Genomic DNA, 26404 nt, shown 5'->3' on the forward strand with positions numbered 1-26404 from the left:
GTCGCGTGGCGTGGCGTGGCGTGGCGTGGCGTGGCGTGGCGTCACATCGCACGGCGTGGCGTCACATCGCGTGGCGGGGCGCCCTCCATTTCCTTGGCGCTGCAGGGCCTGCGCCGCGTGGCCGGTCCGCGCGCGCTCCGCTCCGGGGGCAGATGTTCCTTTGAGGCATTCAGGGGCCTGGCGGGTTGTTTACTGTTGTCATGGCTGCCCCCGTTGCCATGGCAGCGCGCTGCTGTGGGGGGAACCCGGGAATACAGTTATAAAAGGATCATATTTTGTTCTGTCAGTGTGACTCGCCATCTGTCAACGGACTGCTCGTGATGGAGTCCAAAAACCATTTAAGAACAGCAGCAGCTGGCTGAGGGGTTTTGCTCGAGTAAAGTGGCAGTGGCTGAGGATGCAAATAAGTCAGTGCTCCTGTGAAACACAAGCTTCGAGGCTTTCCCTCAGTGGTAGCGGTTTTGCTTCCAACACATTCTTAAACATCCTCAAAATCCTTATCAATGAAGGCAAATGACCAAGCGTCATCTTTTGTGTGCAGATGCTCTCTATGCTTTCCCACTCGGTCTTACCTCATCTCAGTGTGTTGATTCTGAGTTGTGATGTTGCATCTGCTTTCACAGATTGTTATGAAATCTAAATACTCTTTAGCAGAATTAAATAGCAAATTTGGGAAGCTCACAGGGCAAACACGAGTACAGTTTAGTGACATATTCATTAGTTTGCTGTACTTAGCAGAAATATTGGGATCATGTTCAGGTTTGGGGGAAGATCCGAAGTGTGATTAAAGAACCCTCTGAATAATGACTTCTTTATACCTCTACGCTGTAGAGATTCGATAGAATCTATAGTTTAGCAAGGGGGGCAAAAAGATTAGCCCAGTTGTAAATAATCTATTTATTGGTTGATTTTTCCAGATCCTGACATTGATGCTGCCACTGCCATGATGCTTTTGAATACTCCCCCTGAGATACAAGCAGGTTGTGAGTAGATATTTCTATAGCATATAGCAACATAGACATGTAAAGTTAATATTCTCTTTTCTAAATATACAGTGTACCAGATAAAAAGGATTAAATAAAGAAATATAACTTCCCTTGTAGAGCCTTATACTTACTTGACCCTTACATGAAGTATAATTTTGTGGTTCGTGTTACATTCATTGTTACATGAATAATAGTAATCCATAATCTCTAATGCTAAAGAGAGGTTATTGTTATTCATGACGTACATTTAGCTGAGTAACGTACAATTATCCGTACTGATAGGAAGACCCGAGGCAACAGCCAGAGAGAGAAAGAGAGCAGGAGAGTGAAGGGTACATGGCATATGGTTTTGTTTTCGTTTTGTTTTGATTTGACTCCCATCGTGTGAGTTACCGCAGCCATCTGGATACTTTCCATTCGCTTGGGCACTGTTTCAGCTCCCTCCTTGCACACATCCTGCCCATTTCGCTGTTTTGCTCTATCCAGTTCCAGGCGCTAGGCAGGCTCCGGGCACTAAGGAGAAGTCTGACTTCCTGCCAGGAGGATCCTTCTTGTTCTGCGACCAGACCTGAGGTTTGAATGCTGCATAATAGCAGAGCACTTAAGAGGCATTTGCCCCCACCATACTGGGCTGTGCAAACAGTGAAAGGATCATCCTGCCCCAGAGAGCTTACAGTGAAGGCATTAGAGGAATTCATAAAGGGATGCAGCCACACAAAAGCACGGAGTGCAAGAAAACAAACACATCACTGGTCAGCAAGCATGGTAGTAATGCCAAGTGACAGGCAGCCCGAAACAAATAAAGGCAGAAGTTAAAATAGAAGCCACTATGGAGCCTGTCCTAGCATCTCTGCTATTGTTCTGGCTCATGCAACCAGATCCGTGTCCTGAGCGAAGCCTTGATTCGCGCTTTGATACTCTGCCTGGGGAGAAGAGTCGATTACAATCAAAGCATTTCCCGTGCAGCTGGGGAGAGCTATTTTCCGGCTGCTTTGTGACCCCACCGGAGAGCATCTGTCGAGACCCTCCGATGGCAAAGATGCTCCATGAAGCTGCCTCTTCCCCAGGGAGAGTGGCCGTAGCCTCCTCCGCCTGCTGGAGCAATTGGTCAGCAATTGAGTGCAGTAACAGGGGGAGGAATTCAACTATGTGCAGGGAGGAAGAAAAGACAAATTTTACTGGGGGAAGAAGGTGGGGTTGGTAGGAACTAAAAAAAAAAAAGATTTTTAGAGCAGCGGAAATTTAGAGAAGTTAAGATTTGTAGGGCAAAGAAAAGAAGCTGGGGTAGAACAAAAGTGCAGTGGTAAAAGGCAGAGGGGATATGTGACCAGGAAGAAGAAACAAAGAAGTATATTCACAGAAAAGGATGGAGAAAACTCAAAATTATCCAAACTCCTGGGGAAATTGGAGAGCAGGAGAAGGATGCAGCTAGTAAGAGCTGCATAGTAAGGAGCAGTAGGAGCTGCGTAGGAGCTGCGTAGTAAGCTGCATATACTAACCCCATACTACAGATTTTTGTCAGCCGTGCATATTTCCAGCAGTGCAGCTGTTTGTGTGGAAGTGATTTGAGGACTTGGGCATTTGCATTTCATAGAGAGCAAAGCTGTGGAAGGGTAAATAGCTTATTGCTATTTTATTTTCTAGAGATCATTTTAAGGAGAGAAATTCTAACTTTTTAAGTGTGGCTTGTCCCTCCGCCCATGCTGCCTTCCCGGAGGGTTATTTTGTCAGGATGTCAAAAGAGACTGGAGGGAGATGAAGCAGAAGGATTGCTCCTTCATTCACATTGCTGCCTCCTTGATGTCAGCAAGTAATGGGACCTTCCTCTGGACCTTTAAACTGAAATGTGGGGTCTACTCAGAAGTTCATGAAACCTTCCAAGTATTCAACAGAATTGACTGGAACAAGGAAGAGACAGCAGAAATGTTACTCTTGTTCTCCTTGTTCCTTGAAATATCAAAGGAGAAATATTTTTATCTGTGTGCGATAGATTTTTGAGGAAGTAAAACAGCTCATCCTGTGTATTGTAACAGGCTCTAGCTTTTCTAGCATGTTAGGAAACTCTTAGAGAACTTAGAGGAAATTAATTACTACTGCACGTTAAGAAACAACTACATGAAAAATAAGTTTCAAAATTCGTTGTCAAATAAAAGGTAAAGGAGCTAGAAAAAAACTATAGTGATCCTGAGCATCTTACGGAAACACAATTCATTCATTGTGTGCTCTGCCGCTGACTGCAGTGGTCTGTAAATCAAGCTGTAAATCATCGTCCAAGTAAATATGCTGATACTATTTGATCTTGTGAAGATTTGCGTTTCTCTCCATAGTATCAGATGGTGATATAGTGTCAAGCACGTGCTAAAGCCATCAGACCCACAAATTGCCCCTTCTTTTGTAAGCAAAACTTGCCAGTTTGACCACAAGTGTCAATGACTGGCTGAAAATGCCCTTTTGCTGTCTGAATCTGTTTGACTGCAAGTGTGGCCGTTGCCTTGACAGCAGAGTTGGGCAGATGAAGGCAGAACCTGAGCCTGATGTCACAGAATAACAACACGTCCAGTCAGGAAATTCAGAACTCCAGTCCATTAAGGCTTTTGCCTTTCCCAAAAAACGTTTAAAGATCGTTGTGAAACACGGATGTTGCCAAAGCAGATTATGAATTCCTGCATGCGTGGACCGTTACAGATGTTGGGTTTTTATTTGCAAGGCATCTTCTTGGATTAAAAGCTGCCTTTCCAACAGGGTAAAAATCCATACTCATCTAGGCAATGTGGATGCTAAAGCATCTTTATCCTACAGTGAGCTACAGACATCATTCAAGTTTTATTAAAACTTGCTCTTTTAATATAGCTGCTCAGAAAGGATTCTCAACTTAGTAGGGTTAGAAAATCCAGAGAGTAAACTATTGCTTTTTTTCCTGACCAATTGGTTAATGAACTTTACCTCTTTAAATGATCATTTGTAACCCCATGTTCATGTGTCAAACACCAGAAATTAGCCACACATAAATTTTAAAATCAGCTATTGCTTTTATATGAAATCAGGAAATGGTGTCTGAGCCTGCACAAATTGTTCTTACCACTTATCCCCAGTCACACTGAGCTTTAATTTTCATGCAAAAACATGGAAAATAGAATAGTAAAGCACCATTACTTGGATTAATTTGTGTTTGTGGAGGATTTACTTTGTAGACTCATGAAACTGAGTTGACGTCGGTGCTAAAAGGTTGAAAATAATGCTATTCTAGTTGGATTGTTGACATCAGAAATCAATTTCTGAAATATTGACACTTTGTGCTAGTGTCACAGGCTAAATATTTTAAATTGTAGTTAAAGGCAGAAGTTCAAAATAGCCTGTTCTGTGCAGGACTCTGTAGAAATGTACAATACAGCTGACAACAAGAATGAAGCCTGGATTGTGATATGCTACAAAAAGGCATTTAGAAACGTAGCTTTAATACTTTATTTATTTCACTTTGTGTTTGTTACTACTTTCATTGAGTTTTGTATGGTTTAATTCTGCTTAAAAAAATGTTTTCTGTAGCGGCAGCTACCACAAGGTGTGAATACTCTGGAAATTAGTAGTAGCCAGTACATGAATATTCATTCCAAAATATGTGGCTTGTATTGAGAATTGTATTTTGATGGGTGGGTTGCATACTGGCTGGGCCATCTTGAGCAAGTTATGTCAAATTTCTGTGTCCTTTTTCTCTGATGGGAATCCGGTTCACAGGATAGAAAAGGAAAATGAGATAGTGAATAAATGTTTAAGCTCGATTTGGAACTTTAGACCACTAACTTATGGAAGCCTATGGATTATTTTGTATAAAAATGTTAAGATTTTCAATTATTGGAAGATGATAAGAAGGTCATACTGCCCATACGAAGTAGCACTGCCTTTTTAACTGGCGAGATCCTTCGTACTTGAAAGGATTTGCTGTGCGGAAGGGCCGGTGAGGAGGGAGCGCGTGGGGGTTGTTGCTGGTGCTCTTGCTGGTGAAACGGCGCTGTGGCCAAGGGTGACACTGAAAATCCTTTTAATTCAAGCAGTTCCTGAGTCAGCGCGCTCAGACTTAGCTTTGAATTCGTGAGTAGTTCTTTGCCCGTTGCTATATAATTTTGAAATTGCACATGAATGTAAGTAGGTTGTTCAAGTGGAAGTTTAATACTACAAACATTATTTGAAGAAAAGGGTTGGGTGGGATCCAGAAAACCCTAGGAGGACCTTCTCAGCTCTGAAAAGTTATCTTCCTTTCACATTACCACTTACCTAAGCAGCTGGACATATCCTTTGGGATCATTTGCAAGAGGAGTTTTTATGTGGGAGACTGAAATGCTGTGGTAAAGATGTTTGGGGAGATCTGAGAATACACTGCTGGGTACTTCTTTAAAAACAGGCTTTTCAAGGGTGAGATCAATTTCCCTATTCTTTTCTGGAAATTGTTATTAATCCTTGTCTCAAGGCATGTATAATCCAGAACAGATACATCTGATATATTTTAAATTTTGTGGGAACAGAAGAAAGTCCTGAGAGAGCTCTACTGTTACTACAACTCTGTATTTCTAAAATCATACCCCTGTGCAATTTACTTTTTAAGCTAAAGGAAGTGGACTGTGTAAATAGGAGACATATTTACAAGAATGGAGATATAAAATTGCCATAAAAACAGACAGAATTCCTGCAAGTAAGGTCAAAAAGAAAATGCTGCTATCTCACTACATTTTTATTGTGTGTGAAACCCGATAACTGCACGCTTCTGTTTGTACCACTTGTAAACAAATTACTTATTAGAGCTGATTAGGAAGGCTCCAGCGTAATACTTGAGAGCTGAAAATGGGAGTTGATTGATAGTGAAATATTTCATAAAGCTACTTTTTGTAATAATGTTAAGTCAAAATGGAAATTGGTAAAAAGATGCTTTAGTAGCATCTTTTTCAGTTGCTTTTTTGGGGCGGGAATGACATCCTCAACTTTTTTTTTATTTTCAGTTTTCAGTCTTATGTCATTAAAGTGAAAGATTGAGGTTGGAAAGAAAACTTAGAGAGTTTGGGAGGAAAACTTGCCATGCTGAAATACTTCAGCTTTCTGCCACCTGTTCCTGGCATTTTGATTCAATTGGAAGACTTTTTTTTTGCTTGTATGGTGACGTCTTTAGGGTTTTGTTTTGTTTATTTTAATTCAATGTTGTAAACCAAGAAATTTCACATATGATTTCCCCCAAATAAGCAATGTTCTTGTACATTTCTAGCATCACAGAGTTGTTATCTGTGATTTTTTGCTTAATATGAAAAGTAACTCTAAAGATTGAGGGTTTTTTTAATTGAGCTTGCTTAGAGAAGGTAAGAGTGAGAGAGGATTTACAGGGCTATTTGGATGCACTTAACTCTGCCTCCCCTCCCCTCATTTTTTTGTTTAAGGCAGATAGTTTCGAAGATGCAACCAGTGTTTGCAGCTTTTAAGGGCTATAGAACAGACAATTTAAGAAGTTGAAAAATTATCCTTGAGGAGTAAAATAGAAGAAATTAGGCAGATGGGATGAAATCTGTGCCTGGGGCAAGAGAATTTAAGTGAATAAAGTTCCACTTTTGACAGATAACATTTGGTTTTGGCAACTTCTGATCCCCCATCAGTTGCACATCATCAGCAATTTCCTATTCTCAGTTCTTGTAGCCTGAAACAAAGTATTCTGCTCAACACCGTCATGGAAGAGAAATTGGCAGAGGGAAGCAAAAGCTGACAGACATTAGCAGAAACCTGGTATCTCTTGTCTATAATGATTTCTTGTGCGGTACAAGAGATGGGTCTGGGAAAAGAGCCCTAACTTAAATGCATTTGTCACATGATGACAGAAGAGGCAGAGAGCCAGTCTGTTCCTACAGGATACCTTCATGAGCTACTCTTTCACTCTTTTAAAGTGCATTTTTGATAAATACTCTTCTATCTTCCGCACTAGTCAAAATGTTGGTTACCTTGAACCAGACAGATAGTTACAGTGCATGTTTATTTCCCAAATGACGTGAAGAACACATGTCCATTTGCTACTCCTTTCTAATTTCCTTATTCACAATAAATCTCACTCTGTGCTGATATTTCATATAACTTCCACGTGCCAAGGTTTAACCAAGAAGTTACCTTACATATTTAGTGGGTTGTTGGGGTGTCAGTAAGTCTGATGACCGTCCATGAGTATTCCTTCTTGCTTTTCTGCTTCAATTTTATTTTCTGTTGCCAAGTCAATATTTTGTGCATTGGACAATGAAATCTGCAAAGAATCCTATCTAAAATGGTTTTGTTCATTGTGAAGGACGTAGGTGATTGAGGTAACTCAGCTGGATGAGGAAACTTGCTTCACCTCCCGCACACCTGGGAATAAGCAGTTATGGACATCACCTGTGGAGGGCTCTGATGCAAGAAGAGCCATAGTTTGAGGTGCTCTGCTCACCGAAGGCCCGTGTGAGCATGCACTGTGCTACAGGAGTCCAGCACCCTCTGGGCAAGGATCTTACGGCCTCCTAGTGATCGTGTGCCTCCAGCTGCTGAGTATTGGCCGCTGGACAACACTGCAGTAGGGAGAGTTGTGCGCTTCTAACAGAGCTTCTTAACGCTACCTGAACATAGTGTTTTGATGGGTTCAGATTATGTGTGTTCTCCCCTACTGTATTCACTTTGTTCTCTGCTAAACTGTAATGTAAAAGTTAGCTGCAGAATATAAAAAGCAGGGAGGTTATTTTCCTCCTTGGAGGATTTCAGAGATGTAGTTTTGATTTCTGGTGTTAGATGTGTTGCTTCTCTCTGTAGTCAATCACTAGAGATTTGAAATTCCATCAAATCCTATTCAGGTTAAGGAATTCCCCCAGAGTAGCATAAGATCCAAAAATAATTCCTCCTTTAATACGGTAGATTATGGGAAGATGCTCTGTCTGTATACAGTTTAACTCTATTTACTCCAATGAAAATATTTCTTGGGTTTAAGCTGTCTGAGAGAGGAGTCAGGTTCAATGCGTGTGTCCAGGGACAGCAGTGATAGAAGCTGAAAGGTGAATAATGATTTGGTTGTTTCAGATTCTTGGAGAATGTATTTTGTGGAAGAGGAAACTTTTATCAAAAAGATGTACAGATGTTATTGCATTGTTGTCCTGAGAAGAGTTTCTCAGACATAAAAGTCTTGTCATTCGCACAGAAGAGGTGTAAATTACATTTCACACTTCTGTCTAAGAACCAGGAGCCACGTAACTTGCCTTTGCTGTTGGCTAAAGAAGCATTAGAAACACAGGAGTCTGGACTCTGAGGTGTTAGTCCAGATTGACATTGGTTGATGATATAACTTGAATCTTGAATCTTCTACCTAAAATGTGCATACCTAACCTCCAAGTGGGATCTTGAAGCTTAATTAAAGCTTGTGAGGCATAAATATATTTTTGGAATAAAAAGCCCACATATTTTCAGTAAATAATCTATGGCCTTTCTAAAGGACTAACGCTTGGATAATCTGTACCCGTCTTCATGTAACCTGCACAAACAGAGAAATCTGAGGCAGGGAAAGTATCTGGGTGCCAGGATTATCTGGAAGATCAGAGAGTCAGGGTATTACTTGGCTACATGTTTAGCTCACACGGCAGCAGAATTGCAGACTTGTTTGGTTTTAACCATTAAGAGAGAACCTGTTGGCCTTGTGTGAGAAATGCAGCCTCCTATAATGTATATTTACTAGCTGCAGCCTGCTTCTGGATTTTCCATTTTCCAGCCAAAGGGCCATTGCAGTAAACGTCCCTCGCGTGGGCAGGAGCCTGGCCTCAGGCAGAGGGGAGCTCTGCCCCACGGCGCGGGCTCCTCCGCGCGTGGGCTCTCAACGGGGGCCGCTCTCCTCCGCCTGCTCCGCGCGGAGCCGGGCTCTGCTGGGTGCCACAGCCTGACCCCACAGTAAACTAGGGACATCATCAAGGTAATTTCAGCCTTGCAGTTTGGCTTTTTAAAATATAAGCAGCTCCTATATAGGCGTAGATTAAAATGGATTAGTTACTGTGATTTGGGAAGTGATGGGTACTGATGCCACTTGAAATGCTGTTTTATAAGTAGAGGTGTATGATCAGTGGAGGTCAGTCTTATGGTGACCTATTGGTTATGTGGATGAGCTGGAAGTTAGTAACTTCTACCACTGAATTATTTTCATCCTGCTTTTCATTTTGGATTTCGAATGCTGCAGAAACTCATTTACCAATGAGTTGTTTTTTTCTTGGGGTTGCAGATGCTTACTGAAAGAATACACTGCATCTTTTAGTGCTCCTTGCGTGCAACCTTTCTGTTCATCTGTCCACATAACTAGTGACCCAGTGGTATTGTTGCATGGTAATTCAGAGAGTTTAAGTAAATGAAATGAGAAGTTACTAGCAGTAACTCTGCTTTTGCAAGCTGAAGTAATAATGGAATTCTGAGTGGTATCTACAATTTTAATATATAAAATGTATTCCCTGTGGCATACCCTGTGGCATATGTTATGGAGGCCTCTGCTCCAAGTACTGTGATCTTCTTGGGCACTAGTAACGCTCTTGAAGTCTTTGAATGGTGGCAAGCTGAACAGACCAAAGCATAACAAGCTAGGAGAAGAGGAAAGGTAAGGTTAGCACCAGCTGACTTTTCCAACAGACCAGGACAATAAGGTAACCATGCAAAGGAAACTTGGGAATCAAAGAGCTTTATGCTCCATTTTGCAGTCAAGTTGTCGGTGTTTGTCTTGAAACTGTTCAAATCCTTTAGGCAACACCTATACCTAACTGACACGTGTGTCCATGTGTACGTAAATGCTTTATTTCGGTATAAAACGCTACGGTTTGTTTCAGAGAAAATATGACGTCCTCAGATCTCTCGTGGTCAAAACTCTTAGTTTGTTTCTTTACAGGGGACTTGGTTAAATATAGAGAGACTGTGCTGTGTTCTGCAGTGTAAAATCTATTCCTCTTCTGAACATTTTGCAAAAGCTATGCCCATTGGAAAGGATTTGTCTTTTTATTGATCTTCTAATATTTAGTAGTTTTATCTGATGCTTTGAATTTGCCTGTTATCTGCGCACTTTGTTAGGCATACCCTTGAGCAAATTACTTTTCTTTTATGATACTGGTATTTTGGACTTCTTAAGGTCAGGCGGTTGAAACAAATACTATAAAAAATTCAGATTTTTATTGGCGTTCTTAGTAAGAGAGCATTCCCTTACAGTGTCTACAAACAAGTATTGAAGCATTGAAAGCCTGATAATCAGTGTCCCCTAGACAAGACAGGCTTCATGGATTTCTCATAATCTAGTGCTGGAGGAGAAATTGCACAAAGTAGCAAAGTATAAATAGCAGAAAGTAATTTTAAAATTATTTTGATCATTGAAGGCTGGCCCTCATTGTTATAAAGTAGGTTCTGTAATTTTAGCCATTTGAAGATGCATTTAAGCACCTAAATATATATGACCTATTCTCCAGGAGCAAAAACAAGACCTCGAAAGGAAGGGTGGGTGGAAGGCAGTGACAGGATTTGATGAGGGGTGAGTTGCCTTCTTACTAGCAGGAGAAAGAAGGTTGTTTTCTTGGAACGAGCCTTTGTGGTCTGGAGTAAAAGCAAGGTGGGCATCAGGATGGTGGCTGGGAAAGGGACTTGGCGTAGTATTAATGGGAAGTTGAAGTGCAGCTCAGCAGCTTGAAAATAAGGTGCTTGCAAGGCTGCCTTTCTCCCCTCAGTACATGCTAATGTTTCCATGTGGGAGTATTTAAAGCTCTCATCTACCTGTAACTTGGTTAAACACACCTCTGAAAATAGAGTTCCACAGGTGTGTATATATATCCACATAGATTGTGTCTATCTTATATGAGTTTGTGTAATACCTGTATATGGAAGACAGAACAGGCAGCGCCGCGCTGGGGAGAGCGGCCGCCCGCGCGCTGTGGAGCTGCCCCCGCGGCCGCTGCGGGGGCCGGGCCAGTCCCCGCGTTCCTGGCAGAGGTGCAAGTGCAGGGGTGAAGTGATGCAGCTGCACGAGGGCTGGTCTGCAGCGGCTAGGCCAGGCGGTGGCTGCCACAAACCGTGTTATAGCTGTGGTTGCTGTTAGGCTTTCTGCTCTATGCAGGCATGGCACGGTATTCACAGAAGTGCAGGCATTCACTGACGCTGAGATGTCACAGGTAAGCAGTGCGCTACACAGGCCTCTGGTGTTTTCTGAGCTCACTGAAAAGCTTAACTTCCATGTTTTGCTCACACAATTTTCTAACTTCTTTAAAAGATTTTTCTTCCTTTTGTTTTTTAGTTCCTCCAGGAGTGATACAAAATGGAGCTCGAGTTCTGAGTAGAGGAATATTCCCTGGAGCCAGGCCGTTGCCAATCAGCCCTATAGGAAGCATGGCTGTTGCAGTAAGGTAAGAGTGGCTTCCACCAGGATTTTTATGAGCAGACTAATATATTGCAGCGAATGTACAAGTATATCCAAGCCTTGGTCAACAGAAACTTGTTGCTGCTTGTTGCTGCTTCTGAGATTTTAAATGAAAAAAAGCTCTGCCATCTAAAATTTACTTATTTTTATTCTTCACACCATAGTCATGTCATATCTGTCTGTTGCACTCTGGCTTGTTACAAGCATGGTTTAATTTTCACTAGCAAGCTGCAGGTAGGTTATGGTGAGACCTGCCTAGGGGACCTCTTTTCCTAAGTTCAGGCATCTCTCTCCCCTCCCGCCCCGACGTGTTTCTTGTAAAGACAGTTTCCTGAATCTTTCCCTGGGATTAAATACCACCAAGAAGAATACCAGTAATGTTGTTTAAAGTTAATTCTGAAAGATCTCTAAACATACAGCTGTCATTATTAACTTGGGTCTTAGTGAGGTAGTTTCTTTCATTACAGGTTCTATTTCAAGGTTACAGAGAAACATTCAAGGATAAAACATTTAAGACAGTCAACTCTTTCCGAAAGCAGGGCAGTAAGAGACATCTAGTGATGGTAACAAGAACTGTGATTCAGTCGTTTGCTTTATTTAAAGCAGTGATGGTCTGTTGTTGGAAGAATGATTTGCCTCAAGTGTAGCTCTGTTTCCAGTCAGCCACAACAGACACACACACAACACACAACAGGTCGTGTGCTGCCAGTGCCCCTGCTTTCAAAGCTCTCACTATCTGCAAACACCGTTTCAGCTGGGCATCCCTGTTTGAAGCGTCTTAGTCAACGGTGACCCTGTTTTGCTGGGTTCTTCCAGGTCCACACGCTGACCTGAGTACGGGTGTGTAGGACAGTGACGTCAGATATCTTGATGACTCTTTATTTCATTATTACTTACTTGGATTTTCTCCCCATCTACCTTTATATTTTTATTCCTTTTTGGAATCAGTGTCTAGTCCTTTGGATGCAATTTTTCTATCCAGTCAATGGGGAAAGAGAGAGAGGGAAAACCTGTGACCTTCTTATACCCTTGATACTTCAAAATGCACAGAGGGGAAGACACTAATTGCTGTAAGATCTGTGGGCTTTGATAGGCGACTGTTTCAACTGCATTTGTATTTGGCATGCTGAAGGCGTGCGAGCCCGAGGGTCGTCCTCCAGGAGCCCCGGGGCCCTGCGCAGCTCAACCATCTTCAGTAGTTTCCTGTTTTGCTTCTAGGCAGGGTTTGTATTCTGCTCCAGTCAGTGCAGATTGCAGAGCTGGGCCATTACTGGGTCACTAATTATATGTATTTTTATGAGGTGTTCAAGGTAAAGTGAATACATTGTGGACTGAATGCTATCTCGTGAGCTTATCTGAGTTCCTGACTCAAGGCTGTTTCTTAGAGGAGATCACCTGTTTCATAACCAGGGATAACTTAAGGAGGAGAGAGAGAACTGTTTTTCCCTCCTGGCCACTCAAAAACATCCTTCTGTGTGGACACCCCAAAACTGCTATGCTGTAAAGGCTGTATATAATTAACTTTGCATTTTTAGAGCACCTTTTTTTTTTTCCTTCCTGTAGGTTGAACAGAATCTTTCCCAGCTACCAGCTAATGTAGATTTGAGAAATTAGGGATTTTTCCTCTCCCTCTGTAGTTAAGTTCTTTTTACTCTGTCTCGGAGAAAAGCACTTATAAGTAGTTCAATGCAGACATATTTCTAATTCTTTTTGTTCCCTTCTGCAGCCTTAGGCAGTATCAGAAATAGCGCACTATGGATGCATTCCTACTTTGCATGACGTCTGCTCGTATTTAAGGGCTCCTGCAATATTCCCTCCCCTCCACTTTTAATTCTTGAAAAAGGCAGGGAGAATTAAAAAACTGTGAAAGATTTTGGGAAGTTAGAGGGTCATCCGTCGTTAGCGGACTCTTTGCAATAGGGCTAGTTCAGCAGGCAATTTTATCTTGTGTCTTTTGGGAATATTAAGATTTAGAATTTCCCTAGGAAGGAGGTTATATGTGCAAGGTACCTCTTAGAAAATCGTTTGGCCCTCTTCAAACCAGGTATGTCTATCTTTGTAAAAATGAGACCCCATTAATCCTGTCCATTCTGGGAGAGGAATAATCACCAAGAAATAGGGTATATCTTGATGAGTTTTCATGGCATTTCATGAGAATCCATAAAATCTCTCCTTATCATGGGGAATTTGTGCTGCACCCATGCAGCCCTCCTTTTTAGAAATGCTCTGCCTATATGTTCAGGAAAAGCCATAAAAGTGGTTTTAATGAGTTTTTCATATTTCAGGTTAGGAGAACTCTAACATTTTCTTGGTAACAGATCCTTGTATAATAAACTAAACCTCTCACATCTGTTTTTCTTAGTTACCCTACATAGAAGATATTGGTCCTTCTTTAGGGTGCTTGGGTTCTGCTAGCACTTCCTTCCTGTCAGGGCTGTCTGTTTCATTTTGTGTTTATTTGCTCATTAATTTGGGTTATATTGAGCTTTGTTTTCCCCCAAAGTGTGGGAATTCCAGTTGCCAGTGATAGTCCAACCTCGGCATGGTCACAAAGTGCATTGTAAACAAAAGTTGTAGGTGTTTGCAAGTCAAAGTCCATGTATTTGAAGCAGCTTGTTTTAGGATAGCCTGGAGTATTCACAGGTGTGAAACTTATTTTTATCTTTTTCATGTAGTCTATTCAATGCTATGGATCCTAGACTTAGCTATACATAAAAGTACTTAGCCTCTTCACTGATTGTCAGCCAAACCCTTGGAGTTACTCTCAGAAAGCAGGACAGACAAGAGATGACCACTCTCTTGCTGCTTTTATAACAGATCTGCCTTAAAACATAGAAGAACATGAATAAATTTTTGGACACTTGTTTGCACAGTTTCTGTATCTTTGTGCTATCTGTTCTTATACTGCATTTTGTTTTTTTCCTGTCATTTAGTTAACTAAACCAAATGCTGTGCTACAGATGCAGTCTGGCAGTCTTACCCAATGCAGTACTACTTTCTGTTATATCATTTGAGTTCCTCACAGTTTAGGGCTATATAAACCAACGACTTCTCTCTATCTCTCTCTTTTTTTTTAATGCCCTAGTGCATATTCAGATACTATTCGGATGCAGACATGACAATCTCCATATTTCACTGTCCTAATAGACTCTTGGTTTTGTTATTTCCCCTCTGAAGTATTAACATGTTAGTTAAGCTGTTCTTTGTCTGCACTTACGGGGTTGCAGTTTGATGTCGTGCTGAAGGATGCAGCCAAGTGAAACATGCAAGTCTGTACACTTAGCAGAAAGATTTCATTTCAAGAAGACTGCATGCAGATAACTTGCTGTATATTATCCAGTTGTGTAGACTGCCATTAGTCTGTCAAATGAAGTTGACAGGAAGTTTGGTCTTGGGTTAAATTTACAGGTTTAATTAGATAGAATGTTTTGTTTGATTTCTTATTTAGAAATGAAGCCAAAATCATAACATTAGGACTAAGATACTGAAATATGTGATTTCTGATCTGTTAGCTCCCATCAACTGGAAAGTTTACTGTGCTATTCTTTTTCAATATATTCAATGTATTAGCATCTTCTTGTTCCTGCAGAAGGTATCAACGTGTTGCTGTTCCCGTATAATTATGTGTAATTACTTCGTCTTTTAGGTATAAAATAATGTATGATGGAACTAAGTAGTTTGGAAAAAAAAAAAGAGTATTGAAAAGTATTAAAAAATGCAACAAATCCACCATTTCCCATGAATAAAGAATAGCACATCATTATGTTGTAGTGCATTTGGCTTAAGTAGCACAAATAGTCCTTTTGTTCCAAACTAATCTACAAATGGAAAAGGCATCCCACACTATTTTTACTTTAAGAATCATCCTCTGGTGTTAAATCTCCGCAGCAGAGCATAATTGAGTGTGTTTTGACAGTAGTTTTTTATTTACTTTATTCTCACCACTCTTAGCTTGTTTACCATCCATATTTTCCATGTTGTGGCTGACAAGTCTAAGACCCAGCAGAAGACAGCAGGGAAAAGTAACGCTTCAAAGCTGCACAGCATGTAGCATGTCTGTAACATGAGATCCATCATATATATTTTTGGCAGACCATATCCCCATAGAGTTACCCGAGTGAATATAAAAACAAATGCAGTGATAGTCTGTGTTTATAGAAAAGAAAATGCTGCCTTATAAAGGTGCTTAATGAAAGCAAGCAAAGCCAGTAGTACCTTGCATTTTGGTGGCAAAGTGCTGGTTGTGTGTTTAAGGTGAGCTCTTGCTCTTACTATGTATATCTATTAAAAACTTTTTATCTATTAAAAATCTTTTAAAGGCCTGTGTAGGAGGACTTCTGTATCTACCCCTTTCGCAGAAGCACCATCTTGACAAAAAATGGGAGGTGCTTGAGCCAGTTTGCATCTTGGCAAGGTGTAGGAAGCTCTGTGGTACGTAACCAAGTTCCAAATCAAGGAGGTTACAGCAGCCCTTTGGGGAGCACAAGCTTGGAAACTGATACACTGTTAGAGCTCTTTGAACTACGAATTCAGTGCATGAAGGGCACAGCCTCTCACCACGACGCTTGTAGTTTTCTTAAGAGATCCTCAGCGTGTCTGTGTCGCTGTCCTTTTGCAGCGTGGCCTACCTGCTGAGGCAAAGCCTGCGCTGCCTGTCGTGGGCAACTGCGCCGGGGCGAGGCTGATGGGGCTGGGCCCGGTTTACAGCACAGGGAACCTCACCTGTTTGTGACAAAGACCTTGAAATTCTGTCCCGGATGGTCTGTGAAAGATCACAGAATCACAGAATGCTTAAGGTTGGAAGGGACCGCTAGAGATCATCTAGTCCAACCCCCCTGCTCCAGCAGGGACACCTAGAGCACGTGGCACAGGGTGGCATCCAGGCGGGTTTGGAAGATCTCCAGAGAAGGAGACTCCACAGCCTCTCTGGGCAGCCTGTTCCAGGGCTCTGCCACCATCACAGTGAAGTTCTTCCTCACCTGGAGATGGAACTTCCTGTGTTTCAACTTGTACCCATTACCCCTCGTTCTGTCACAGGCCACCACTGAGAAGAGCCTGGCCCCATCTTCTTTACATTCTCCCCTCAGGTATTTGTACGTGTTGATAAGATCCCCTCTTAATTATGCCCTCCTTTATTTTTTATTATTTTAAGGATATTTCACAAAATATCCTTAGCAGTGTTTATGGCGAATACAACATTAACAATTCTTAGACCAGATTTTAAAATACCAGAACTCTTTTCAACTATTACTGCTGCCAGTGCTCCTGCAGCTCCTGCTCCTTGGGGTGCAACAAGAATAAACTTCACGCCTAACTTTATTTGAAGAGATGAGACAGTTATTTATTACTATTTTAACTTTAAATGTACAGGTCATTTACCAGATTGTATTGCAGGCCTAGCTTGCATTGTGATGGATTTATTTCTCCCAATAGCTGTATTTTTGTCTATTTTTTTCCCTTGAATCAGCCATTCAAACAGTGATTAAATAAACCAGATGTAAGTAATGTGTAGCATAGATGCCAAAGCATAAGCAAAATTATATTCTCACATTATCTATGAATTTTTGCATAGGTAAAGGAACAGGTAGATACTTTCCTTTGTAATTTCTCATGTATGTTTTCTTAATGTCCTTGTTTATTACTAGTATGATCAGCTTAACAAATGCCAGGTATCACTGTTGCGTTGCGTTCCCCTTTTCTCCCATACTAAGCAGGACGAGTTATTCTTAGGAGTTGAAGGAACTCTGGGAAAATAAAGAACAAAAATACTGGAGAAATGGAATTTTTTCTTTTTATTCACAATGAAGAGGGCTGCATTGGTCTTAACTCCAAATTTTCTGTTGTTGCTGACAGAGTGCTCTTTTGTTGGCAGTTCATGGCTCCTATTTACTGTGGTCCTTTGCATAGAGTTATGCTGTGAAGTATCTTTGCAAGGACTTCTGGTAGGATTGTGGCTGGCTTGTTGTTGACTCCTTACTCAGTGCTACCTGGTAGAGTCTCATCATGTAGCAAGTGAGCACTGCTGATTCTCTTTTGCTTGCTCATCACCCTGTCTGCTGCTGCTTGGAGGTGTACACACCAACCACCCAAAGCTGAAACTTCTGACTTTTCCAACTCTCCCTTTGACGTTACGTTACCTGTGTGGTTTTAAAAAAAAAAAAAAAAAAAAAAAAAAAAAAAAAAAGTTATAGCAAGCCTAAAACCTGCCAGAATCCGCAAAGCCACCTTCACCTGTACTGCTTTCTTTGTAACTTTTACCTGGGGTGTCTCCAGTTGCGCTCCAAAGCTGTCACCTGCAGGCATACTGTATGTGTCACCCAGAAGGAGAAGAGAGTTAAGGTGGTATTTAAACTCTGCATGAGCTTGCTTTGTTCATCAAAGGAATATCCTGTCTCTGTTTTGAAATACAGTAAGTGATTTCCCAGAAAAGTTGTCATTTTGCAGACGGAGTGTGAGTCCTTTTCACTTTTGAAAGCCAATGGAAAAACGAAGTGCCATGGATCTGTCCTTGAGATTTAGCTTTGTCTCATCCTGAGAAAGGGCCCTTTAGAAGGCCAAGTCCACTAACCCTATGCAAAGGAAATAATTTCATTTCTGAGTGGAGATGGGGCTCCTGTGGGCTCCATCTGTCTCCTGATGGAATTAGTAACCGCGCTCTTATCAATTAGCAACGGGGAGGCATCGGGCTTCCAAAGGCCAAGCTTATCTCCGCTCGGCTTGAGGTTTCGGTAGTTGTGCAGCAGCCAAATTGAAATATTTTTAAAAGAGTCTGTACATGCTAGTTCTGGTTGTGTAACGGTGGCTCAGCTCTCTCAAGCAAACAAAGCAGCGCACGAGAGGAGGGTTAGAAGTGCTGGAGACACCTGCAGCCTTTGTTGCAGCAGGGAGCCAGTGCTTGGGCAGATAGAGAATATATCTGCTTCTGGACGCTCCTTGGGTAAAGTTTTGGACTATGCATGGAAAAGAAATATGGAATTACTTTAACTAATGGGAGTGCCCCAGCCCTGTCCGCCGAAGCCCGGGGTGCTCTGCCCACGGACCAGCTACGTTGCACTAAGCAGGTCCTGGCGAGTGCAAGAACATCTAACAGCAATATGCAGCTCTGAAGTGTCTCAGAAGCAGGTGTGCAGTAGGAATGGTTTAGATATTAGCTTATTTGACTCCTATTAATATCGGTTATAAGGAATTCTTTGCATCTTATGTTTGCAGTATTGCCTATCAAGATAAAAATGAGATGAATTTGCTTCTTGGGGACGTAACTTCTGATCTTCTGACTATCCTAAAGCACTCCATCTGTATAACTCATTTTCATTTCTGTGAATATCCTTTGTTAATTCTGTCCTTGACCTGCTTTCTCTTCCTTTTTTTATTTCCCCAAGCAGAACTGGTTGGAAATCTTTCAAAATGTAAGTGAAAAACATAAAGTGTTTTCTGAAATACAAATGTTACCCATTTCCTGACCAGTTCCACCATAGATGCTGTTCTTTCAAAGTTTTCCTTTTTCCTCCCATTGCTTTAAGTGATATTTTTTTTTTTTTGCCCCTTTCCATAGACTTCCCTGGTTCTTTGCTGTCTTCCCTCTTTGCAGTCACTCCCTGTGGGAATCTAACCCCACAGCAGCATAACGTCCCTCAGGACATCACCTCCATAATCCCTGGCCCCTTTCATTCTAATTTTTGTGCTTTTCAAAAGGAGTGGGACCTGGAGTAAGAGCCTCGGGCAGAGGTTTTGAATCTGAATTATCATCCCTTTATGTAAAAGCAAATAGTAGAGGCCCAAGAGAGGGGCAAATTAGCCAGGTCTTCCTGGCACATGGTTGCTCTGCTCTCTGGAACTGTTGCTTTCCTTTTACTGATAATCTCTCAGAGCAAGCTGAAAAATCAGAGTAGATTTAGTAATGTGAAAATAGGCACCTTGATTTAAATCCAGTCTATTAGAAGCCTTGCTAGTCGGTAAGAATCCCTTTTGACTTCCCACCTATTATTCTGTCCTGTATAAGTTTCCTTGGAGCAAAAATTTATTGCTGGTATTATATAGAAGATTAGTAGCATGAGATTTTATTGAGCCACATTGCCCTGACTATTAGTTGCCTAGTAAAATCAAGTAACTTTAATTTTATGCTAATTTATGATAATTTTGAGCATCTTTAAATGTAAATTTAGCCTAAAAGTGAAGGATCTGTCACTTAAAATGCATCACATGCTTCCTTGTAATGAATGATTTTAAAGAGTTGGTTATAAATTCACCTTACAACTAGTTTAGTATGGATGATTTCTTCTTTTAAGCATTTGGCATCCTCTAATGACAACCCCTGCAGTGGCAAACCATCACAGAGTAAATGCAGCTGGCTTGCTGCACAATCATGAATGACATTGCATTTAGTTATTAATAATTGAAGGAGCTTTGTGCGCTCCTTCTGGGTTCTCTATATAATTTATGGATCATAAACCTACCCTAAAATCTCAGAAAATAATTTTATTGAGAAAAGAGATTGGCAGGAGGCTTTCTTTGCTAATAACTGGGTCTTTTATTATATGCATTTCTCTTAAAATACTGTAAATAAGAACATTTAGAACTATTTATTAATTTGCTATCTTTTGGCATTTTCTTAACACTGATCCTCAAAGCCCAGTTTTGTATTTTAGTGAGCTCTACAGACAGGAGCACTGGGATAGATAGGACCTGTGGAATTATATACCACTCTTATATTTTTCACCTTTCAGCCTTACCTTTCAGAAATGGATAATACTCTCCTGTTTCTTCTGTAAAGCAACCAGACCTGAGGTCCATTCCCTGAAACCTAAAGCACTTTCCCATTATTTAAGCAGAAGGAACAGTAATGCTCTGGACTTGCCACTGTGCCATTCCTCTTAAGAAATAACTATGTTCAGCGTGTGCTTTCAGGAAAAGCTCCTAATCCAGCACTACCATGAATGTATGAAAATACTATAGTGAGAGTGAGAAGGTGACAGGACTAGATTTTCAAGTGGTTTGTTGTGAGATAGTTTAAACACTTTTACACTGCTTTCCTGACAGAGGTTCAGGGCCAGGGACCAGGGAGAATTCAGTGATGACAAGTCCTGAGCATCTTCCCTCCTTTCTTCTCAATAGGAATTAAACAGTGCACAGGTACAACCCAGCCTTTAAAAGGCTGGCAGGCATTTTATTCTGTGTTGTAAAGTCAGTGGCAATGTTCCCAATATTTTCCAATGCAGAAGGGGACGCTGTTCTAAATATTATACCATGCTGCAGTAGTTCCACAGTGCTGAGTGCCATAAAACCAAAAGGGAAAATGGCAGCTTCCAGAGCAAAAAATGACTTTTTATTTTTAATTCTTTGTTTTAATATATTGTTGGCAGCTAGTGTTTTAAGGCGATATTATTTTTAAGATTTTTCAGACACTGATAACAATCAGAAATGTGACTGAATTACTACCTTAGTGCTATATATAGTTACTCACAGTGCCAGAAAGAGTGGAAGCTGGTTCCTGGTGAAATATTTCCTATCTTTCAAACAGTAGAGCTGCAAAAGGGTCTCAAGAGAGGAAACAAAAACAGTGCCCCAAAAAGATACTATTTTTGGTAGGATCATTTCGTGTGAAAAAGGGGAGAGAATGTATGTCCAGGTCATTAGAATGTATTTAGCACCTAGTAAATACAGTAAGTGATTGTTGTTTTTTACCTTTATAAAGTGTAAGCTTTTAGTTGAAATGTAAATCAGGACGGCTCAGACATCTTTGATTTGTGACATCTACTTGCTCCCGCCTCCTGTGCTGTCGCGTTTCTTTTGGTTTGCTTTGTGTGTAGAGTCCAGTTCGTAGGCAAGAGGGCTTTGAAACTGCCCTGGAGAGGCATTATTTTAAATTATCTGTCAGTTAGTTTTGCCACTTGTGCTTAAGCAGGAATACATCTCTGTAGTTTCTAAGACTTATTTCAACCTGTTTTTGCAGGAACGGAATAACAAACTGCCGGATGCGGACGGAAAGCGAACAGTCGTGTGGCTCTCCAGTCGTCAGCGGTGACCCCAAGGAGGATCACAACTACAGCAGTGCCAAATCTTCCAACCACCGGAGCACATCACCTGCTAGTGACTCCATTTCCTCTTCCTCTGCTGATGACCAGTATGAATTTGCAACTAAAGGTAGCCAAGACAGCAGCGAGGGCAGTGAAGTTAGCTTCCAGAGCCACGAGAGCCATAGCGAAACAGAAGAGGAGGACAAAAAGCAAAACCGGAAGGAGACCAAGGATTCTTTAGCTGACAGTGGGTATGCATCCCAGCACAAGAAAAGGCAACATTTAATGAAGGCGAAAAAAGTACCAAGTGACACACTGCCTCTTAAAAAGAGACGTACAGAAAAGCCCCCTGAGAGCGACGATGAGGAGATGAAAGAAGCAGCAGGATCTCTCCTGCATTTAGCGGGAATTCGGTCCTGTTTGAACAACATCACCAATCGGACGGCAAAGGGGCAGAAAGAGCAAAAGGAAACCACAAAAAATTAGAACAAATCAATGATTTGTTTGAACTTACAAAGTTTTGTTTCAGCACGTCAGGTGAATTCTAATGATTTGTGGCAATATCAGCATTTTTTTCTTTTTCCTTTTCTTTTTCTTTTCTATTTGTTTTTCTTTCTTTTTTTTTCTTTTTTTTTTTTTTTTGGACCCTTGAGATTTTTATTTTTAAAGGAGATTGAAGCCATAGAACTCATACTGACACTCAGCTAATTTACAAAAGCTTTTCATTACCTGAAGACAAAAGGTTAACAAGCAAACAAAAAAAAGCCAAAATCGCCATTGCTTTCTCCGGCTTGTCAAAAATGCATGGTTGAATACGCAGTGACATCAACATTAATGTGATGGGAGTAAAATTGGGCACTCGGAAATCCCTCTTATGCTAGAAGAGATGTGCGTAATTTAGTGATCATTCAGGCCTGGCCCTTAAGATTTTTTTTAATGGCCTTAGATGGGGTTATAAGTGAATGTGAATAAAGAGATCTGGGGGAAGGAGGAGACGTACTTCCCAGCACCAAACCAAGAACCGTCTAGTGGCACTTGGATGCACGGGGCCATAGAAGTCTTTGGACAGCCACTGGTGGCAACTGCGCATACAGCGATGCACGTCTAGTGCTTCATGTCCTACACGTGGCTCCTAATGTGAAGACTGATCCCTGTCAGCCTGGGGAAATTTGAACTGTGTATGCAATGGGTGTCAGTGACATATGAGAAGAAGTGGGGTGGGGGACACTGCCAGTAGTCTCGTTAATCACTGAATTCTGTCTTCTATATTAAATTAAAAGAATGTTTAAAAAGCCATAAGCCTGAAGATTGGCACTGCGTGCAAAAAAAGAATATGGAAAAACAAGCTATGTCTTCTAAATCTGCCTGGGTGAAAAGCAATCAAGTGTAAGAAATTACAGTAAATATTAAGGGAGGAAATAAATCAGAATCTTTTTCTGTGGATCAAAAATACTTGATCTAACTGAAAAAAACAATGCTACATAACCTGCCATTAGTATTACGATGTATTAAAAAAAAAAAAGGGAAGAAACAAAGCATATTGGTGGATAGCAAAATTAAGAAGTAAACAAAAGAGCTCCTACACTGCCCTCAGAAATGAGTGTGCAGTTCATGTCAGTCAGGATTCATCTGTGCAAAAATGACAACAGATTTCCAGATTCAGCCAGCGTAGCCAGCAGAATAAATTTGATCCACATTGCATGGATTTCCTTTTTGGGAGGGGGGAATACAAAAAGCAAACAATTTTTTTTTTCTAATTCAAAGATGACAAAGTTATTGTAAGGTAAATAATGTATTTAGCATGAAGCATGAATTATTTTCATATAAATATAGAAAATAGAGAAAAAGGCTATGCCTCTACTTTTTAAGCCCTTAGGCTTAGAGGTTGTTTTTTTGTTGTTGTTTTCTTTTTCGTTTTGTTTTTGTTTTGTTTTTGTTTTAGTTCTTTTTTTTGTTGTTGGGGTTTTTTTGAAGCAGGTGTTTAAGGTTTAACCTTCTTCAGGGACAAACACTGACTGTTGGGGAACTTACTCTGCAATATTAAAAAATAAAATCTTCATGCTCTGGTAGGGCTTGGATGGTTGAATTATACTGCCTTGTCTGCACATTCAGCCCCCCTCTCCCTACTTCTGTTTAAAAAAAAAAAAGTGTGTCCTTTCTTCGTCTGTACATGTGTAACATGACGCAATAATCTGAGGGCAAATTTAGTAGTGAGTGTGTATGACAGAATCAAGAGAATAACGGGAGGTGAAGTGAGGAAAACTCTGATTTGATTCAGGAATAAGTAGATGAGAAAATAGCTTTGCTAATTTGCCATGAGAAGATGAAGCTGGTGAGGAGCCTTCCTGAGGTGAGCGGAGCCAGGGCAGCGCTGCAGGGAGCGCCGTGCAGGTCCAGGGCTGCTCTCCTGCTGGCAAGGACTGGGAGATGGGAGCAACCTCCGGCAGAGGGAGGCTCTGCAGTCAGCAGTGCAGTCTCTCTCACCTGCATTCATGAATTCGGCATGAAAATTTCTACACTTAGAATATCCTAGAGGCAAGAAGAAAGTCATAGGGGCTGAAACCCTCTACCACTTAGCAGAATAAAATGATCTGTTTCTTTGAAAGACTATCCCTGGCAGAACCTTTTTGGTCAGCAGTTTCACTGAGGTGGAACTGGTTTATGGAGAGTGAGCGAGAGAAGGGTTTGACTTCCCTCTCAGCGGAGTGAAACAAAACCTGCATCTGGAGACGTGTTTGCTTGTTCAGTTAGGAAGCAGAAGGACTGGAAGATCAGTCTGGACCTGCCAGTGCTCCTGTGCCCCAGAGCCACAGTGCTGCCTGGAAAACAAGAGCGCGCTGGAGGCAGCAAACCCCAACTGTGCTTCTCCTCCCGCCTCACCCAACATCTCCGGGGACCGAGTGCTGCCTGGGCAGGAGAGAGCCAAGGATGGTGCCAGGAACAGCTTGCCCAGGGCCAAGGTGTGTGGGCTTTATTCCCTGCACAGGTGACAGTGGGAGCAGAGGGATGTTGAAAGGGAAGCTGTGGAGGACAGGAAGGAGCAGTGCTTTGGCCAGGTAGCACAGAGGTGCCTGGGCTGTGTCTTTTCCTCTGGAGGAAGCCCTTGTGTGACTGCATGGGGTAAGGGGCTTGGTGCGTGGGAAGCCTGGCTCCCCTCCCGCTTTCCCGGGCCGCGGGAGAGCCGTTCCAAACAAAATACACAGCATCAGCTTGCTGCCGACTTCATCGTTCACGCATAAGTCATTGCAGCTGGAAAATGTTCTGATGTTCATCAAAAAGCAACGTTTAAAAGTCAAATTTAGTGGAATATACTCAAAATGGGGCTCAGCCCTCCCTTCCTCCAGAGAAAAGGATGTGGTTGTGGCACAGCACTGATTCCAGAGCGGCTCTGTGCACTGCAGTGCGTCAGCGCAGGAGGTCAGGATCTGCTGCATGATAAGTACCATTCATTAATGTGGACTCTTGGTGGCTAAGTGTGTATTTACCACTAGTATTATTCACCTTAGAAAACAGTCATTTTGCATAAATATCTAATTAGGCAGCTTATTTTAAAAAGATATATATATATATACACATATATATACACACATCTATAACAATCTAAGACTTCAACACCTCCTTTATTTACCTCCTAATAAAATGTTGTCAAGCTTTTTTTTTTTTTCTTTTTTTTTAACGTACAATTTTGTGTTCCCAGCCTGGTCTACTAAGGAGATCCTCAGCAGGCTCTTTTAAAAATATGTTGAGGAACCAGCGGTTTGGCTGAGTACTAATGCCATCTATAGATGATTTCTGGAGTTTAAAAGCTGACCCTTACGCTAACTATTTACAATAAGTACCTGATTTCGGATCTGGATTTGTGTCAAATGTTTGTGAGTCACCTCTTAAAGTATTTTTGTGCCTGGCTGACAGCAGCTTTGTCAGAATAGGTCTTACTCCATCTGCAAAGTTCTCGTGTTTCTTAAGAATTGAAACTGATTTATTTTCCAGAAAAATACAATGTCAGCCTCTCAATCTGATCATCTTTACTTTCCCTGACTAATGTCGAATCTGAGTGGTGTTGGGACTGTTTTGCAAACTCCTTCACTCCTCAGATACCAGGTGGTTTGTGTTTCTTGTTTGCTTTCCTTACTAAGCCATTTTGGGGTGAGAAGTCCTAGAATCTCTAACTTCAGTTTTCCTCACTCTATCAGTATTGCCAAATTGATGTTTTTCCAGAACAGGTAGGGGTGAGGGGAACCCCAGCAGGTCAGCAAGCATTTAATGGCGAGTTTCACATAGCTGTGAATTTTAAGGATCGCCCCTACCTCGCCAAGGGTTCCTTGGGAATATTGGAATATGCCTTTTGCAGGGAGAAGCTCTTGCAGGCGAGGGCTCGTGGCACAGGTAGATCTATCGAAGGCTGCCCGAGAAGGAATCCAGCGGTCACGCTTGCCTTCTGCAAGCAATTGGGTGTCCTGCGGAAAAATATTTTGATGTGGGCTTTGCCTGCCAAAAATGCCAAGCACGGGTCTTGAACAGCTTCACTCTACGTGGCTGTTCTTGATACCAGGTTGATGTTGATCTTCTCCTCGCAAAACCAGCAGTGAAAGTATCGATACTACCAGAGTTTTAGAGATTAGAAGCCTGGTGATGCGACGTGCCATTGAGGACGGTAGAACTATCCTGTGACTGTGTTCTCTCTTCACACTAGTAATGCAGTTGGTGTCCGTGGGGTGACTCCTCTCTCACGTTAGGGGGAGAAAGGAAGCCCGAGTAGGTGTCTTGGCTCCTGGCGTTCCGCTGAGTTACTGTCTACAGTGGGAAAAGATGCAAAGAAGCTGTGGGCTGCATTCTGCACTGGAGTAAGGTAGAGATACGTCAACATACCTCAGCAGAGAACAAAACCGTAAACTACTTCAAATGGCACCATGGTGGAATTACCAAAACAAAACTTTGTCCCATTTTCTGAGTAGCCACCGCTGATTTTCACTGAGGTTTTGGCTCCTAAATCACTGAGG

The 26404-nt window shown here is 41.6% G+C and overlaps 1 protein-coding gene across 5 annotated transcripts in view; it reads left to right on the forward strand.

The window, feature by feature from the left end:
• FOXN3 (forkhead box N3) overlaps positions 1–23470 on the forward strand; it is a 187038-nt gene extending 163568 nt beyond the window's left edge. For 2 of the 5 annotated variants that reach the window (XM_088539734.1, XM_088539733.1), the window contains 4 exons: positions 918–983; positions 11269–11377; positions 18774–18797; positions 21341–23470. In XM_088539734.1, the coding sequence (XP_088395860.1) occupies positions 918–983; positions 11269–11377; positions 18774–18797; positions 21341–21890 (749 nt within the window). In that variant the 3' untranslated portion in view covers positions 21891–23470. The remainder of the gene's footprint in view (positions 1–917; positions 984–11268; positions 11378–18773; positions 18798–21340) is intronic. The other 3 variants (XM_088539735.1, XM_088539736.1, XM_088539737.1) reach the window with 3 other exon arrangements.
• Positions 23471–26404: the final 2934 nt, after the last annotated feature.

Source organism: Tinamus guttatus, unplaced genomic scaffold, assembly GCF_059628265.1.
Source record: "Tinamus guttatus ecotype Peru unplaced genomic scaffold, ASM5962826v1 Tinamus_guttatus_pri_ptg000048l, whole genome shotgun sequence".
NCBI lineage: Eukaryota > Metazoa > Chordata > Aves > Tinamiformes > Tinamidae > Tinamus > Tinamus guttatus.